At 39.2% G+C, this 18,633-nt stretch overlaps 1 protein-coding gene across 1 annotated transcript in view; it reads left to right on the top strand.

Moving 5' to 3' along the window:
- The first annotated feature begins 3,288 nt into the window (after nt 1–3,288).
- Nucleotides 3,289–18,633, top strand: part of LOC133546700 (gastrula zinc finger protein XlCGF57.1-like) — a 237,351-nt gene continuing 222,006 nt past the window's right edge. Inside the window, exon 1 of the mRNA XM_061892496.1 lies at nt 3,289–3,489. Coding sequence (XP_061748480.1) covers nt 3,315–3,489 — 175 coding nt within the window. The 5' untranslated portion in view covers nt 3,289–3,314. The remainder of the gene's footprint in view (nt 3,490–18,633) is intronic.

The raw sequence follows: 18,633 nt of genomic DNA on the forward strand, positions 1-18,633 counted from the left end.
CACACACTAGGGACCATTTAGTGTTGCCAATCAACCTATCCCCAGGTGCATGTCTTTGGAAGTAGGAGGGGCCTATCCCCAGGTGCATGCCTTTGGAGGTGGGAGGGGCCTATCCGCAGGTGCATGTCTTTGGAGGTGGGAGGGGCCTATCCCCAGGTGCATGTCTTCTGAAGTAGGAGGAAAACCGGAGTACCCGGAGGGAACCCACACATTCACGGGGAGGACATGCAAACTCCACACAGAAACATCCCGAGCCCGGGATTGAACCCTGACTACTCAGGACTTTCGTATTGTGACACAGACGCACTAAGCCCTCTTCCACCATGCTGCCAGATATAGATGTAGAGATATAATATATGTCATGCTAATTTAAATTTAAAAGAACATGAAAACCTCCCACATTCTAAAATACATTAGAAAAACGATTATCATCAAAGACAAAAATAATATCATGAGTGTAATATTTATTTTGTTTCTACTGTTGTTTCAATACATTGTTAAATATTTGAATATTTTTACGAAAATAAGTTGTATGTCTTTGTTTTGAAAATTTTAAATGGACAATGTAGATCATTTGGTAAAATGACTGTTTTGTTGTTGTTTGTGGTTACCCGTAGGAAGAACTGTGCCGAGCTGCATGAATAAGTTGGCTTTAATTAAGACTTCAGCAGGACAGTAATTGTACATACGCACTGCATGAGAGGGTGGTAGTAACTGACTCCTCGATGTGCACACCCTGGTGGTGTGTTCGAGAATTACAACATGAAAACAGCTGCAAGAAACAAAATCTGTACAAAAAATGCTGCAAGTCAAAGCCACAGAGTCAGTCCAAGTTTACCACAAACAAGTGCTATGGACAGTCTGTGCATGATGTGACAGTGGATCAACACAGCCAAAGTGAAAATGACACATTCTACGTGGATGGCTTGGAAACAGAAAATTGCATTGACTCTGTAAATCCACAACAAAGAGACCAAGATGAAGGATTTGTCACAGTGTGCATAAACGACATGCCAACCGAAATGAAAGTGGATACAGGTGCTAAATGCAATGTAATGTCACTGAAGACTTTCAATAGAGTAAACAGCGGCGTGAAACTCGCCAAACAACACAGAAGCACACATTTGGTGGCTTACGGAGGAGCCAAAATCGAGACACAAGGTGAAGCTACGCTGACATGCTTTTTAAAGGGACAGCGCCACTTACTGCCATTTTTCACAGTGGATAGAATGTGACATCACTGTTGGGCTTCCGTGCATGCCTGCGTACGGGGCTAGTCGAGTTGAGTCCCGATGTGCACCATGTCACCACAGAGAACACTGGAGAGTTCAGCGCACGGATCCTCACACAATACCAAGATATTTTCAGTGAAGAGCTCGGAGAACTACCAGTTGTTTACACAATGACAGTGGACCCCAATGTGCCGCCAGTTGTTAGGCCGGCCCACCGCATCCCAGTAGCGATGCAAGACTGTGTGAAAGCTGAACTTAAACGCATGGAAAGCATAGACGTTATTACTTCAGTCACCGAACCAACAGCTTGGGTGTCATCCATGGTCGCTGCGCACAAGAAAGGCAAATCAGAAATCAGATTGTGCATCAACCCCAAATATTTAAATGAAGCACTAAAATGGGAAGTGTGGAGGAGGTAGCAGCACAAATGTTTTCAGTGCTAGATGCAAAAAATTCATTCTGGCAGATCCGCCTGGACAAGAAGTCCTCAATGAAGACAACATTCAGTACTCCTTTTGGACGTTACAGATTCCTTCGCATGCCTTTCGGCATTAACTCAGCAAGCAAAGTATTCCAGCGCACAATGGATCAGCTCTTTGCTGGATATCCATGCTCAGTCATTGTCGATGACATCATCATCGGAGGCCGTGATGTGGCGGAGCATGACACCAAACTAAAAAAAAGTGCTTGAACAGATTAAAATAACTTGCACTGAGCCTAGTCTATAAAATCCGCGACACCTCCCTGATACCGAAGTAGATGTTCAACTTCTTCCTTAACGTAAATGACCGCCACAACAACAACACCAGGGGGAGCTCCACAAACCACGTTAAACCCAGATTCCGATCTAACAAAGGTCTTAACTCGTTCTCTTTCTATGCCACATCAATGTGGAATGCACTCCCAACAGGGGTAAAAGTAAGTGCATCTCTATATTCCTTCAAAAGCGCTCTAAAACAACACCTCCAGGCAACTTCAACCCTTTACTAATACCCTCCTCCATTCACATCCCATGTCCCCAGTTTATAAATAACCTAATGTAAATAATCAAATGTTCTTCTAATGTATATACTTGTTCTTATGCTATCTGAACTCACTATGTTCTCTGCTGGCTGTACATATCCTACTGTAAGACCTACACTGTTTCAATGTCCACATTTCTCTGTTGATGCAATTGTTGATGACTGAAGTACTGATATCAACCAAAGCTCCTCATCCCACCCCCGGATTGTAAATAATGTAAATAATTCAATGTATATACTATGATGATTAACCTGTGTGATGACTGTATTATGCTGATAGTATATATTTGTACCATGAATTGATTAACATGGACCCCGACTTAAACAAGTTGAAAACTTATTGGGGTGTTACCATTTAGTGGTCAATTGTACGGAATATGTACTGTGCTGTGCAATCTACTAATAAAAGTATCAATCAATCAATCAATCAAAAATGATATTTCAAATATATAAACCGTATTTTACTTTAAATCATGTATGTATGAAAATAATTAACTAGTACTGTTTTAAATGCACTTATTGTGTTGTCTGTCTAATTGTAATAAATGCAGACGAGGCGTGTTCAACGTTGACTCACACAGCGTGCTCATAACCACATTCTAGCTGTCTGCATGGCGACATACGACACCACTTCACGGGGCTACCGCGCATGCTCGTCACTACTGTTGCATGCTGGGTAGTGTAGTTCTTATACTCCCTAGCTCAAAACATCACAACTATGACTCTTTGCCCCCCCCCCCTACGGACGCATGCTTGGAAGACATGCGCTTTGCGGCAAAGTCCTCCTTTTCTCCACACACGCTTCTAAGCCTCGGCACATCTCCTCACATCGCTACTAACTACACTTTATTCATCCTCCGTGTCAGGGTAAACTCCACTCGTCTCAGCCAAATTTGGAGATTACTAGGCCCGCTTAGCTTGATAGTTGTTTGAGCGTGCCAATTAGCTTAGCATGCTAGTTAGCTTAGCTTGTTAGCCGCTAACAAAGAGACGCGGATTTGATCAACACATCGCTTAGTTAAGATCAAGTGTGAGAGTAAAGTGTTGATATTGTGTGAAAATGTGCGAAAGAACGATAGCAAAGTATGAGGAAGAACTTTGTTGTGTGAAAATGTGTGAAAGAACGATAGCAGAGTACAAAGAGGAACTTTCTCGGACAAAAGAAGAGAACGAGAGACTACGTCAACTATTGGAGGCTGTTTTCAAGAAACCTCAAGTTGTGTTACACAGAACAGGTTTGTTGACTTCTTACTCTCACATTTTTACTAACTTTATATTTCATCATGAACACGATGTGTTTGCAGCAGTCATTTCCATTAGATCAGGGGTGTCCAAACTTTTTCCACAGAGGGCCGAACACGGAAAAATGTAAGCATGCGGGGACCATTTTGATATTTTTCATTTTCAAACCATAACAAAATATATATATTTTTTTATCCTTAGGGCTCCTGGGGAGCATAGGGGGTCTAGGTCACAAAAATGTTTAAAAAAGGTCAAATTATTATTATTTCTTTTATTTAAGGCTCACAGTAAATCTCTATATCAACTTGAGGTTGATATAAAGTAAAACAAATAAGGTTTTGTGCTTCTTCAGTCAAAGACAACTTTGTTTTTTATAGTAAAACTGAAATATGCAGTATTTAGATGGATAGATAGTACTTTATTGATTCCTTCAGGAGAGTTCCTTTATTTAGCAATTCAAGCCCTCAAAGATCAATAATGCAGGATATCATTGATTTGAATTATTTAATATTTTTGAGTAATCACAGTGAAAAGTTAAATAAAATCCTACTAAATATGTTTGAGATCCATAAGGTTCACCACTCATAAAGTGATGCATTTTTATTAGATTTTTTTTTTAACTTTTAACACATAAATTTCAGGATAAACTTCCGATATATCTGTTGATTTTAAGTTTGAACTATTATTTTTTTTATTTTATGCTCTTTTGTCCACATTTTGATGTTTTTATATAGCAACCACAAAACATATGCAATATTTTTTCTACATAAAACATTTTAAAATGATAACTTATAAGTAACAATTCATTATAACATAGATTTTTTTTGTCCTTTTTTTTTCGAGCAATGGAAAAAAAACAAAATAAAAACACAAGGGAAAAAAACTGCCTGCATGTCAGCTTTGTGTCAACATTGCCACGTTTTCTCATTATATTTCACCTCATTCCATCCATCCATCCATCCATTTTCTACCGCTTATTCCCTTTCGGGGTCGCGGGGGGCGCTGGCGCCTATCTCAGCTACAATCGGGCGGAAGGCAGGGTACACCCTGGACAAGTCGCCACCTTTTTTTTGAATTTTTGCAACACTATCAATTTTATTGTCCCCCCTACTGCTCTGGTCTTTGTCTTGTGGCCTGTGAGGGTTTTCACACCTTCCTAGACCTCCCTCATGTTGACCTGCTCCAGCTTCTTTCTGTAGCTTAGTTTAGTCTTTATTTGAAGGGACAATGCACAGAAATTGGGGTGGGCAATAACGCAAATTTGGGTATCGATACCGAGCCGATACCGGCCAGTATCGCCGATACCAATACCGGAAGTGTCGTCATCTGATGGGAGGGTGGGACTTCGGGGTATCGATACTTTTGAAAAACAAATTTGTACTTTTGCTTTTATTAATTGATTATGATAATAATACAACACAGGACAACGATTTAGGTAAAAAAATAACATATTTATTACAAAAGTAATATCAATAGCAATAAAGTAATGCAAATAAGGTGCAAACAACTACTGAACCTGGCTTGTCGCCTCAAAACACACAAACACTTAAGGTAAATAATAAAACTCTAGTTATTGAACAAAGTTGTAAACATGAACACAAAACAAAAGAACTGAGAAATTCAAATATCAAATAAAAAAGTAATAATATCAATTACAATAAAGTAAGTAGTGCAAATAAGGTGAAAACAAATACTGAACTTGGCTAGTCGCGTCACAACATACAAGAACTTAAGTAAAAAAGAAAACTCTAGTTATTAAACAGTTGTAAAAATGAACACAAAACAAAAGAAATGAGAATTGTAAAATAAAAAAGTAATGAAATAATATCAATAAAGTAAATAGTGCAAATAAAGTACACCCACTCGCTCACTCATGGCTTGTCGCCACAAACACTACATGTTTTTGTTTAGAAACAATAGCATGTTCACATTTTTGCCCTTTAATGTGCGTCTCCTATGTGAAACCAACTGTCCTGCCTGGGAGAACATTCTTTCTGCAGGCACTGAGGTTGCAATTATCCCCAGGTATCTTTTTGCAGCCTTTCTATTGCATAATGGAGCTACGAAATTTAAAAACACTTTAAAAATTCATCTTCAACCCAAAATAAAATAAATACAATTAACATGACGCTTGGTGCGTTCGCGCACACACATCAGTATTATTCGCTCAGAGGTTCACTCGGACAAACACACACACCCACACACACACACCCACACACACATACACACATACACACGCGTGCGCTTCCAGTGCGACTTAATGTCTTGGTTGTAAACTATAAAGTATTTTATTGCACTAAAATAACGATGAGAATGAACAGAACATTCAAAAATTGTCATACAAATAAGATGAGAAAAATAGTCGTTATATTAACATAAATGCAAAAATAAATCTTAAATAAATCCTAAAGAAATGCAAAAACAAAAATAAATACACTGTGCCAATAATACTTAAATATACTAACCAAAATACCTTAAAAATAAATGAAATTAAGAGCCCGAAACCCAAAATAAAAAAGTGCACTGTTATCAAAACAGTCAAATGGAAATATATAATTAAATGTGTAAGTCAAAAAAGAAAATAACTTAAATAAATATACAAAAAATATATAAAAAGAAAAAAACAAACACACATACACACACACACACACACACGTCATTATAACGTGTCTAACATCATATTCATGAATTAAACACCAATACAACTTTATTTTCAATAGATAATGCAGGCTCAGGTCCCTCCCCGTTCACAGAGGACTGGGCTGTCCGTTCACTTGTAATGATCTGTTGATTGTGTTCATATTTATGTTATTTGCTCTTGTTCACAAACACTAAGACATCAGTGAGTCTTGTAATCCCTCCAAATGACACAGTCGCGGCTGAACTCAAATGCACTGAGAAAAGAACGAATCATTTCATTAAGTGATTCAGTTCGTTCACTCAAATGATTCGTTCGAACGAACAAATCGTTCAGGAACGACCCATCACTAGGGAGGAGGGTGAAGTGGTGAGGAGCGCTGCGCTCACATTTTTTTTTTAATCGGAGTGATTCGCTTAATTTGGTGAAGTATCGATACCATCACGCCAGTATCGATACGATACAGATACCAAGTATTGATGGTATCGATACTTGGTATCACTACGCCCAGCCCTACACAGAAACATTAAGCTCAAAGACAGATATGTTCTGTTCCAGATTATAGCTATATAGCTCATTTCCATCTGCAGTCCCTGGCTACCTGTCCTTAGTCTTCCTCACGCGTCCTTTCTTCTCCCGCTGTGCTGCTCTCATTGCCTCCCTGTCTCCACTCCTGAAGGCAGCTTTCTTCTTGTTGAGCACAGCTTGAACCTCCTGTGTTACCCAGGGTGTGTTATTAGGGTAGCACCGAACAGTCTTGGCAGGGCAGGTCACGTCTAGGCAGAAGTTGAGGTGATCCGTAAGACAGTGAGTCAGACCATCAATGTCCTCACCATGTGGAAACTGTGTTCCATTTGTCTGTCACAGAATGACATCACACTAAGACGTTCAGTGACAGTTTTCCAGTGTTTATCAGTGATTTTTCTTCAGTTATTTACAATTTTTGTACAGTATCAATCAATGTTTATTTATATAGCCCTAACTCACAGGTGTCTTAAAGGGCTAAAAAAAGGCAGTAAAAACCTTTAAAACAAAGTGTTTGCTAGTGAAATTTTCTGAAATATGTAGGTATATTCTTGCTATCGTTTACATTTTCAGAATGTATAATATTGTGTTTTAGAGTAATGCTTTGACATTTTTGTCAGGTTCAAACACCGATGGCATCTCTTAGAAAAGACAAGAAGCAAATAAATCAAACAGAGACAGGTTTCAATTTAACTCATGAGGAGAAACGTCTGGGCTGCAACTTTGTACAGTTTCCCACCACGCTTTGACGAGGGAGTTCCACGCGTCCTCTTTTATTTGGGCCTTTTCTGATTACATAGCTGCAGATGTTTCTAAAGGGAGGGGGGTCGTAAACCGCTGTCGTACTCAGTCACTCGGTCATAAACAGTTCAAAGAAAAGTGCCTGGAGTTGCATCGGGTCTGCTCCCTCTCCGCTTCGTAGATCTCGGGTCAGGACAAGGTCTTCTTGTGGCTGTCAATAGATCAAAGAAACCGACACCTCCATGTCGCTTCCCATCGCAGACAGTGGAGTTTTACAAGCCTTGTGTTTGATAAGATGAAAGACAGTTTTTGTCTTCTAGCAGGGGACCTGAACTCAATGGAACACAAAGTTGTGTTATAACTAATGTACAATTATTCTGACAATTTTGTTATTATTGTTAATATTATCTGGAATCAATTTTTGGCAGCAGCAAAGTGGCAATCTGGGTAGTTTTTAGCTCTAAAAAGGGTATTTAAACAAGTAAACAGTACAGGACGGCGTGGCACAGTGGGGGAGTGGCCGTGCGCAACCCGAGAGTCCCTGGTTCAAATCCCACCTAGTACCAACCTCGTCATGTCCGTTGTGTCCTGAGCAAGACACTTCACCCTTGCTCCTGATGGGTGCTGGTTGGCGCCTTGCATGGCAGCTCCCTCCATCAGTGTGTGAATGTGTGTGTGAATGGGTAAATGTGGAAGTAGTGTCAAAGCGCTTTGAGTACCTTGAAGGTAGAAAAGCGCTATACAAGTACAACCCATTTATCATTTATCATTTACAGTAGGGTACTTTATATATATATATATATATATATATATATATATATATATATATATATATATATATATAAATCTCCTGATGATTGAGGGAACCCCTCATGAAACAGTTCTGTAGAGATGAAGTAGTCTTGTGATTTTTCCCACACCTATATATATATATATATATATATATGTATATGTAATGCCCATAAGGGTATTCTCGTAGAATATGCAGAGATAAGATGTGTCAATATCAAAATGTTACTTAAAATACATTTTTGGCAGCTACAAAGTGTCCATTTGGGTAGATATTTGCTCTAAAAAGGTATTCCAACAAGTAAACAGTACAGTAGGTACTTGATTTTGATATATGCAATGCTCATAAGGGTATTCTAGTAAAATAAGCATGTGTAAATATGCAATGTGTAAATTGCAAAATATTACGTTGAATAATTTTTTGTCAGACAAATTATATTTAATGACAATTTTACATAAATTTGGACATCCAAACCTGTTGTACATATTTATCATGAGCAGGAAGAAATAACAGTTACAGCTGTGTGTATCTTCCAAACAAGAAAGAGGTTTTATCACATCAACATGGGACTAACAACACTCCTTTAAATCTCATCAATACCACAGAAGAGACAAACTGTCCTTTTCCCGGCACGATAAAGTCTTAAATAATGTCAAACACGTAGCGACACAATAACCAGGAAGATAAAGTGTTTATCTTACACCCAGTAATTTTGCCACAACACCCCTAAAGGGACATGGGGGAAAGTCCTAGTTGGAAATACAGCCGAATTAACTCCTGAACTAGAAAGTCAAGGGCGGTCACGGCATGTTCTTGTCGTCGATGTTGGTCAATTTTTTAGGGCATTACGGCAAGTCACAAGGGCAGTTGCAGCTTTTGTCACGGTTGCCTTGGTTAAATTCGAGCCCTGCTAACGGAATTAATTTTTAATCAATGTTATTAATTTGTGTGTTACTTCAAATAACTGACATGCAGTTAAGATAAGTTTCATATGAGAGCAGTCTTCACCGGACCGAACAGCAGGACTGGTGTAACAATGACATTATTACATGTCACTCTTTATAACTCCTTGTGCAGATCTGATTTTTCATTATTTAAATGTTGACTTCAATTTGAAACAAAGGTGCTAACATTCATCGCAGCATTTGGGGAGGCGTGTTTTAAAGGGGAACATTATCCCAATTTCAGAAAAGTTAAAACCAATAAAAATCAGTTTCCACTAGCTTATTTTATTTTTCGAAGTTTTACTAAAAATTTTACCCATCACGCAATATCCCAAAAAACGACTTCAAATTGCCTGATTTTAACCGTTGTTATAGCCACCCGTCTATTGTCCTGTGACGCCACTTCGTAAAGCCAACAAAAACAAATATGGCGGACAGCACAGAAAAGTATAGCGTAGTAGCTCTGATTCAGACTCGGATTTCAGCGCCGTAAGCGATTCAACAGATTACGCATGTATTGAAACGGATGGTTGGAGTGTGGAGGCAGATAGCGAAAACGAAATTGAAGAAGAAACTGAAGCTATTTAGCCATATCAAAACAGACAGCGGCAACGAGGACGAATTCGGCGATCGCCTTCTAACCAACGATTGCATGTTTTGTGCACTGGTGTAACTTAAATCTGTTGATTGCTTAGTGTTTGTTTGGCATTAAATGTGGGTGGAGGGAAAGGCTGGATGCAAATATAGCTACAATTGAGGCATAATAATGCAATATGTACATACAGCTAGCCTAAATAGCATGTTAGCATCGATTAGCTTGCAGTCATGCCGTGACCAAATCTGTCTGATTAGCACATAAGTCAATAACATCAACAAAACTCACCTTTGTGATTTCTCTGACTTTATCGTTGGAAATGCATCTGCTTTGAGTGTCGCAGGATATCCACAAATTCTTGCCATCTCTGTCGTAACATAGCTGTCGTCGGTAAAATGTGCGTCCAATTTCTTGCCAACTTTCGCATCTTTTGGCCACTGGTGCAACTTGAATCCGTCCCTGTGAGTGTTGTTACACCCTCCGACAACACACCGATGAGGCACATCGTCTCCAAGGTACGGAAAACAGTTGAAAAACCGAAAATAACGGAGCAGATGTGACTTGCTGCTTGTAATGTGTTTGAGAAAATGGCGGATTGCTTTACGTTTTGACGTCACGTTGTGACGTCATCGCTCCAACAGCGAACAATTGAAAAGGCTTTTACATCGCCAAATTCACCCTTTTAGAGTTCGGAAATCGTTTAAAAAAACATATGGTCTTTTTTCTGCAACATCAATATATATATTGACGCTTACATAGGTCTGTGCAGGACTGTCAATAGCATATTGGATGTCCAGTTGTGCGAGGCGTGTTTTAAAGCAGCTGTCGTGAGAGTAGAATATGTGTGTGTGTGTGCTCCTTTAAGAATGACAGTATGTGGGGTGTGTGACGAGTAAGTGAGTGGGCAAGTTAGGAGAGGTAGTGCTAGCATGTGCAGGACTGTCAATAGCATGTTGGATGTCCGGTGTTGCCCTGTGGAAATTATAAATAAAGTGAGCAAGTTGTAACTAATTGATGGCCTCATCATTCCGACCAAAGTGAAAGGTCTCCCCTGCTCTCCTCGACTACGGTCTGGGAGCCGACAAGCAGGGAAGGTGTAAAACAGTACTTGCAACGCGTTGTCCCCCTGCTTAAAGTGTCACCTTTATTGTTAGTTTTGAAGTCCATATTGTACTTCACACCCTTATTATTAACAAGTAGAATTGTAGTTTTTTGCCTTTCTTCCTCTTCAAGATGTTATTGCTTGTATGCAGTCAGATGAAAGAGCAGAAGCGGCACTTTTCAAAAGGTAGTATTGTACTGTTTTCAGTTGATTGTCATGTATATAATGTAATGCATTGTGGCCAAACAGCTCCATTTTTGTTCCATCTGACATCACAAGGACAAAGATAAGACCTTCTGGAGGAAAGTTTTGTGGTCAGATAAAATAAAAATGGAGCTGTTTGGCCACAATACCCAGGAATATGTTTGGAGGAGAAAAGGAGAGATCTTTAATCCCAGGAACACCATACCTACCGTCAAGCATGGTGGTGGTCGTATTATTCTCTGGGTCCGTTTTGCTGCCAATGGAACTGGTGCTTTAAATGAGATAATGAAAAAAAAGGATTACCTCCAAATTCTTCAGGACAAGCTAAAATCATCAGCCCGGAGGTTGGGTCTTGGGCGCAGTTGGGTGTTCCAACAGGACAATGACCCCAAACACACGTCAAAAGTGTCTAGGAATATCTAAATCATGCTAGAATTAAGGTTTTAGAATGGCCTTCCCAAAGTCGTGTGGACAATGCTGAAGAAACAAGTCTATGTCAGAAAACCAACACATTTGGCTGAACTGCGCCAATTTTGTCAAGAGAAGTGGTCAAAAATTCAAGCAGAAGCTTGTGGATGGCGACCAAAAGCGCCTTATTGCAGTGAAACTTGCCAAGGGACATGTAAGCAAATATTAACATTGCTGTATGTACACTTTTGACCCAGCACATTTGCTCACATGTACAGTAGACCCATAATAAATTCATAAAAGAAGCAAACTTCATGAATGTTTTTAGTGAGCAACAAGTATGTGCTCCAATCACTACATCACAAATAAATAAGAGTTGTAGAAATGATTGGAAACTCAAGACAGCCATGACATGATGTTCTTTACAAGTGTATGGAAACTTTTGATCGCGACTCTATATATGCATGTGTATATGTATATATATCCATCCATCCATCCATTTTCTACCGCTTATCCACTTCGGGAGCCTATCTCAGCTACAATTGGGTGGAAGGCGGGGTATGTATATATATATATATATATATATATATAATATATATAATATATCTGTTCAGTTTAACAGTCCTGTTGTGATTGATTGAATGCCCTGAGAATTATACTGGACATTCTTTTGTAATTGCCACAAAATAACGTGTAGTATTTTGTTAATTTCTTGCCAAAAATATTTTTATTTTATAGATATTTTCAAAGCACAATATTGACCTTAGGGCCCTTTGGCCCCCCATGGGGGACCCGTAAAATCTGTGCCTTTTAAGACCTCACTGTTGGCTTTGTAGGCTCATGTTACTTCTCAACTAGTCAAAGTTGATGCTAATCGACCTGTTTCTTCTCCTTTTTACTGAACGTGAAAGCAAAAGTGAGTCCACAAATAACCCAATCGTAAAGCAGACTCGAAAATGAAATCTGAATTGGTGAAATCTTATCTATTTCCATCCCAGCATGTGTTTGTCTTCTTGTGTCCTGCAGACGTCTGTGAAAAATATCGTCCACCTGAGCAGCAGGAGGGGTCCTCCAGTATGGAGCAGAAGAAGTCACAGTACCTCCACGTGAAAGAAGAGGAGCCACAGCCCCCCTACTTTAAAGTGGAGGAAAAACAGCGGCTGTCCCCCCACTTCATAAAGGAAGACAAGAGACACCTGATCAGTGTGACGAGTGAAGATGATGAGGTGAAAGGTGAGTGTGTGGAGAAGAGAGAGGCAGAGCCTCCAAGCAGCAGTTTAGCAGAAGCTGATGGAGACCACTGTGGAGGATCACAAGCAGACAAGCTCTTAGCTCCACTATCAGATAGTGAGGACACAACGTCACACTCTCCTGACACTGATGATGAAGACTCTAAAGATGATAAGACATGTCACACGGACAACACTCACTTCACATGTTCTACCTGTCACAAAACTTGTAAATATCTTAGCTATTTGAAAAGACACATGAGAACACACACTGGAGAGAAACCTTTTTCATGTTCAATCTGTGGTACAGATTTTACTCGAAGGCAAACTTTGAAAACACACATGAGAATACACACTGGAGAAAAACCTTTTTCCTGCTTAGAATGTGGCAAAAGTTTTCAAACAAATCAAAGGTTAAAAATACACATGAGAATACACACAGGAGAAAAACCTTTTTCCTGCTCAGAATGTGGTAAAAGTTTTCTTGTAAATCAAAGATTAAAAGTACACATGAGAACACACACTGGTGAAAAACCTTTTATATGTTCAGTATGTGGCAAAAGTTATATGGAAAGACAGCGATTAAAAGTACACGAGAGAACGCACTCTGGTGAAAAACCATACTCCTGTTCAATTTGCAACAGAAGCTTTCATGAACGAAAAACTTGTACAGTACACATGAGAAGACACACAGGAGAGAAAGTGTTGAGTTGCAGTGTGTGTGGTGAAAGATTGTCTTCTAAGTACCAGTGTAAGAAACACAAGTGTGCTGGTGAGAACAGCAGCAGCAAATGAAACTGCAGGATTTGAAATAAACTGTCCAGACTTTCATTTTGACTTTCTAACAACATCAGCACATATAACATGTGTGACATTGTTGTTGTGTGTGTAACACAATCTTGTTAATATGATTCTAATATTTATAGATTAAACACTTCAGATTAGTGTGTTTATTTCAGTCAAGTACAAACCCCGGTTCAATATGAGTTGGGAAATTGTGTTGGATGTAAATATAAACGGAATACAATGATTTGCAAATCATTTTCAAGCCATATTCAGTTGAATATGCTACAAAGACAACATATTTGATGTTCAAACTGATAAACTTTTTTTTTTTGCAAATAATCATTAACTTTAGAATTTCTTGCCAGCATCACATGAAAAAAGAAGTTGAGAAAGGTGGCAATAACTACTGATAAAGTTGAGGAATGCTCATCAAACACTTATATGGAACATCCCACAGGTGTGCAGGCTAATTGGGAACAGGTGGGTGCCATGATTGGGTATAAAAGCAGATTCCATGAAATGCTAAGTAATTCACAAACAAGGATGAGGGTCACCACTTTGTAAGCAAATTGTCGAACAGTTTTAGAACAACTTTTCTCAACGAGCTATTGCAAGGAATTTAGGGATTTTACCATCTACGGTCCGTAAAATCATCAAAAGTTCAGAGAATCTGGAGAAATCACTGCACGTAAGCGATGATATTACAGACTTTTGATCCCTCAGGCGGTACTGCATCAAAAACCGACATCAGTGTGTAAAGGATATCACCACATGGGCTCAGGAACCCTTCAGAAAACCACTGTCAGTAACTAGAGTTGGTTGCTACATGTGTAAGTGCAAGTTAAAACTCTACTATGCAAAGCCAAACCCATTTATCAACAATATCCTAAAACGCCGCCGGTTTGGCTGGGCCCGAGCTCACCTAAGATGGACTAATACAAAGTGGAAAGGTGTTCTGTGTTCTGACGAGTCCACATTTCAAATTATATTTGGAAACAGAGGACGCAGTGTCCTCCAGAACAAAGAGGAAAATAACCATTCGGATTGTTATAGGCGCAAAGTTCAAAAGGCAGCATCTGTGATAGTATGGGGGTGTATTAGTGCCCAAGGCATGGGTAACTTACACATGTGTGATGGTATGGGGGTGTATTAGTGCCCAAGGCATGGGTAACTTACACATGTGTGATGGTATGGGGGTGTATTAGTGCCCAAGGCATGGGTAACTTACACATGTGTGATGGTATGGGGGTGTATTAGTGCCCAAGGCATGGGTAACTTACACATGTGTGATGGTATGGGGGTGTATTAGTGCCCAAGGCATGGGTAACTTACACATGTGTGATGGTATGGGGGTGTATTAGTGCCCAAGGCATGGGTAACTTACACATGTGTGATGGTATGGGGGTGTATTAGTGCCCAAGGCATGGGTAACTTACACATGTGTGATGGTATGGGGGTGTATTAGTGCCCAAGGCATGGGTAACTTACACATGTGTGATGGTATGGGGGTGTATTAGTGCCCAAGGCATGGGTAACTTACACATGTGTGATGGTATGGGGGTGTATTAGTGCCCAAGGCATGGGTAACTTACACATGTGTGATGGTATGGGGGTGTATTAGTGCCCAAGGCATGGGTAACTTACACATCTGTGATGGTATGGGGGTGTATTAGTGCCCGAGGCATGGGTAACTTACACATCTGTGAAGGCACCATTTATGTCATCCAAGCAACGTTATCATGGACGCCCCTGCTTATTTCAGCAAGACAAGTGTTACAACAGCGTGGCTTCATACAAATAAGAGTGCGGGTACTTTCCTGGCCCGCCTGCAGTCCAGACTTCTCTCCCATTGAAAATGTGTGGCGCATTATGAAGCATAAAATACGACAGCGGATACCCCAGACTGTTGAATGACTGAAGCTCTACATAAAACAAGAATGGGAAAGAATTCCACTGTCAAAGCTTCAACAATTAGTTTCCTCAGTTTCCAACCGTTTATTGAGTGTTGTTAAAATAAAAGATGATGTAACACAGTGGTGAACATGCCCTTTCCCAACTACTTTGGCACATGTTGCAGCCGTGAAATTCTAAGTTAATTATCATTTGCAAAAAAAAATAAAGTTTAGGAGTTTCTCTCCGGGTAATCCAGCTTCCTCCCACCTCCAAAGACATGCACCTGGGGATAGGCCCCTCCCACCTCCAAAGACATGCACCTGGGGATAGGCCCCTCCCACCTCCAAAGACATGCACCTGGGGATAGGTTGATTGGCAACACTAAATGGTCCCTAGTGTGTGAATGTTGTCTGTCTATCTGTGTTGGCCCTGCGATGAGGTGGCGACTTGTCCAGTGTGTACTCCGCCTTCCGCCCGATTGTAGCTGAGATAGGCGCCAGCGCCCCCCGCGACTCCAAAGGGAATAAGCGGTAGAAAATGGATGGATGGAGTTTGAACATCAAATATGTTGTCTTTGTAGTGCATTCAATTGAATATGGGTTGAAAAGGATTAGCAAATTATTGTCTTCCATTTATATTTACATCTCACACAATTTCCCAACTCATATGGAAACGCGGTTTGTACACGAGTTAATATACACATTTGTGTACTTTAAAATGAACAGAACAATTTCACCAAAAAGGTGAGAATAAACTACATAAAAGACGTTCCATACAATAAACATTTAATGTTTATATATTCATAATTCACTTTTAAACTTATTCATAATAGTGTTGTATATATGATTTTTTGAATAATGAAGTGTTACATATTTTATTTTCTAATTGTAGATGATTCCATAGATGGACTCCTTTATATGATGTACATATTTGTTTTACATGTGTTCATACCTTTGCTTTTGAGTACACATAAATCCCTCTTAGTTCATATTTACTGGTTCACATCTGAAACATCTTCTGGACCACTTCTGGAAGCATATTATTATTTACTTTATACATCATTTGAACAGTTGTCTTTTATACAAGATCATTTACTTTTAAAATGTGTGACTTTGTGAATCATTTGTTGGATCTCTATAATCCATTCTATTAATTGTCTTTTTTACTTTCTTGTGTAATATGAATATTGTTGTGTGATTGTTTTATATGTATGTCCCCAGACTTTTATGCAATAAACAATGTATGTTTCAACTGAAGTTGGCTACAATAAATGTAGTTAGGATTCATAGACGGCGTGGCGCAGTGGTAGAGTGGCCGTGCTCAACCCCGGGGTCACTGGTTCAATTCCCACCTAGTACCAACCTCGTCATGTCCGTTGTGTCCTGAGCAAGACACTTCACCCTTGCTCCTGATGGGTGCTGGTTGGCGCCTTGCATGGCAGCTCCCTCCATCAGTGTGTGAATGTGTGTGTGAATGGGTAAATGTGGAAGTAGTGTCAAAGCGCTTTGAGTACCTTGAAGGTAGAAAAGCGCTATACAAGTACAACCCATGTATTCATTTATAAATATGTATTTTATTAAATTTTGTATTGTACTCCATTTTTTAATGTTTTCTTTATCTGATTTATTTAGTGTCCAGCTTACTTCATCATCTATATTAACTCCTAAAAATATGATTACCTTTATTCCTTTTATTTCAATATTATCCATCATAATTTGTGTTTAAATTTTTACAATCACCAAATATGATATATTTAGTTTCATTAATGTTTAGTGACGGTTTATTGATGTGCAGCCAACTTTTTTTATGGACAAGTTCTCTCTGGATAAAATAAGATGAGTTAAATCAAGTGGTAATGAAGGTGAAGAATGGAAGATTATTATAAACATAATTATATATAGTTACACTCAGTAGTGACAATTAGACACTTTCATCCTGTTCATTTGAGTAAAGAAAAAGAGCAAAGTGTAATATTGTAAACAATAGAAGAATATTAATATCAGCAGTCAATATTCCAGCATTGTGAAGCTGAGCTATGGTAAAAACATATTCAGCTTTAAAGGTGTAACTCCCTCCAAATAGCACTGACACAATGGCTTTCTTGAACCGCTTTATTGAAGGCTTCCTTTCCTTCAATTCACTGTGAAAACTCGTTGGCCTGCATGCTTCTTTTAGGAGGAAATTGTGATCTTCTGGCTCTTATAGCCCAAACGCTGAAAGTCCTTGTTATGTTCAGTCGCTCTTTTTCTCCCTTCTCATTGCATCAAACAAATGTTCACTCATACCCGAAGTAGCTTCCTTATATCCGTTGACAGAACCAAACGAGACACTTCAAAATAAAAGTATGCCCACAAACTTGGGAAAAAGGCATGAAATGACATTTTTAACCATAGTAACATAAATAAAGCCTTCTTATGAACTTTTATACATTTTGGTTTAAATTCCCTTTTATGAAATTAACTTATTCTGTTTTCAGAGAAATAAAACAAATTATAATAATTAGTCGCAACAGTTACACTCCCACCAAATCACACAAACCTTAATGTGGGATTTCTTTTAAACATTTTGAACTACAAAATAAACTTCTTCTGTTCTTATACATTTACAATGAAATTGCACTCAAGCAAAAACATGAAACTTAAACTCACTCTGCTTCAAGCAGAATAACCACCTTCTGTACAGGTCTGTCAGGAAACCCGGTTTTAGTTGTAGGCTTTCCCTTTTTATCATCAGTTTTAGTTTCCTCACCCTACCATCTGACCCTGGGTAGACATCGGTGATTCTGGCCAGCTTCCATTTGTTGCGTGGTGCCAGGTCGTCTTTCAGAAGGACGATGTCGTGGACCTTCAAATTCCTTCTGTTCTTGTGCCACTTTTGCCTTGATTGTAGATTCAGAAGACATTCCCTTTTCCAACGGGTCCAAAACGTATTGGCCAAATACTGAACTCGACGCCACCTCTTCTTAAGGTACAGATCTTCTCTTACGAATTCTCCAGGTGGGGGCAGTATAATTGTTGACTTCATCGTGAGTATATGGTTTGGGGTTAAAGGTTCTGGTCCGGATGGGTCATTTAAAGGGGAACATCATCACAATTTCAAAAGGGTTAAAAACAATAAAAATCAGTTCCCAGTGGCTTGTTGTATTTTTTGAAATTTTTTTCAAAATTTTACCGGTCTCGGAATATCCCAAAATAAAGCTTTAAAGTGCCTTATTTTCGGCTCTCTGCAAAGACACTGGCCATTTCCCTGTGACGTCATACAGTGCTGCCAATGTAAACAAAC

Source organism: Nerophis ophidion, unplaced genomic scaffold, assembly GCF_033978795.1.
Source record: "Nerophis ophidion isolate RoL-2023_Sa unplaced genomic scaffold, RoL_Noph_v1.0 HiC_scaffold_38, whole genome shotgun sequence".
NCBI lineage: Eukaryota > Metazoa > Chordata > Actinopteri > Syngnathiformes > Syngnathidae > Nerophis > Nerophis ophidion.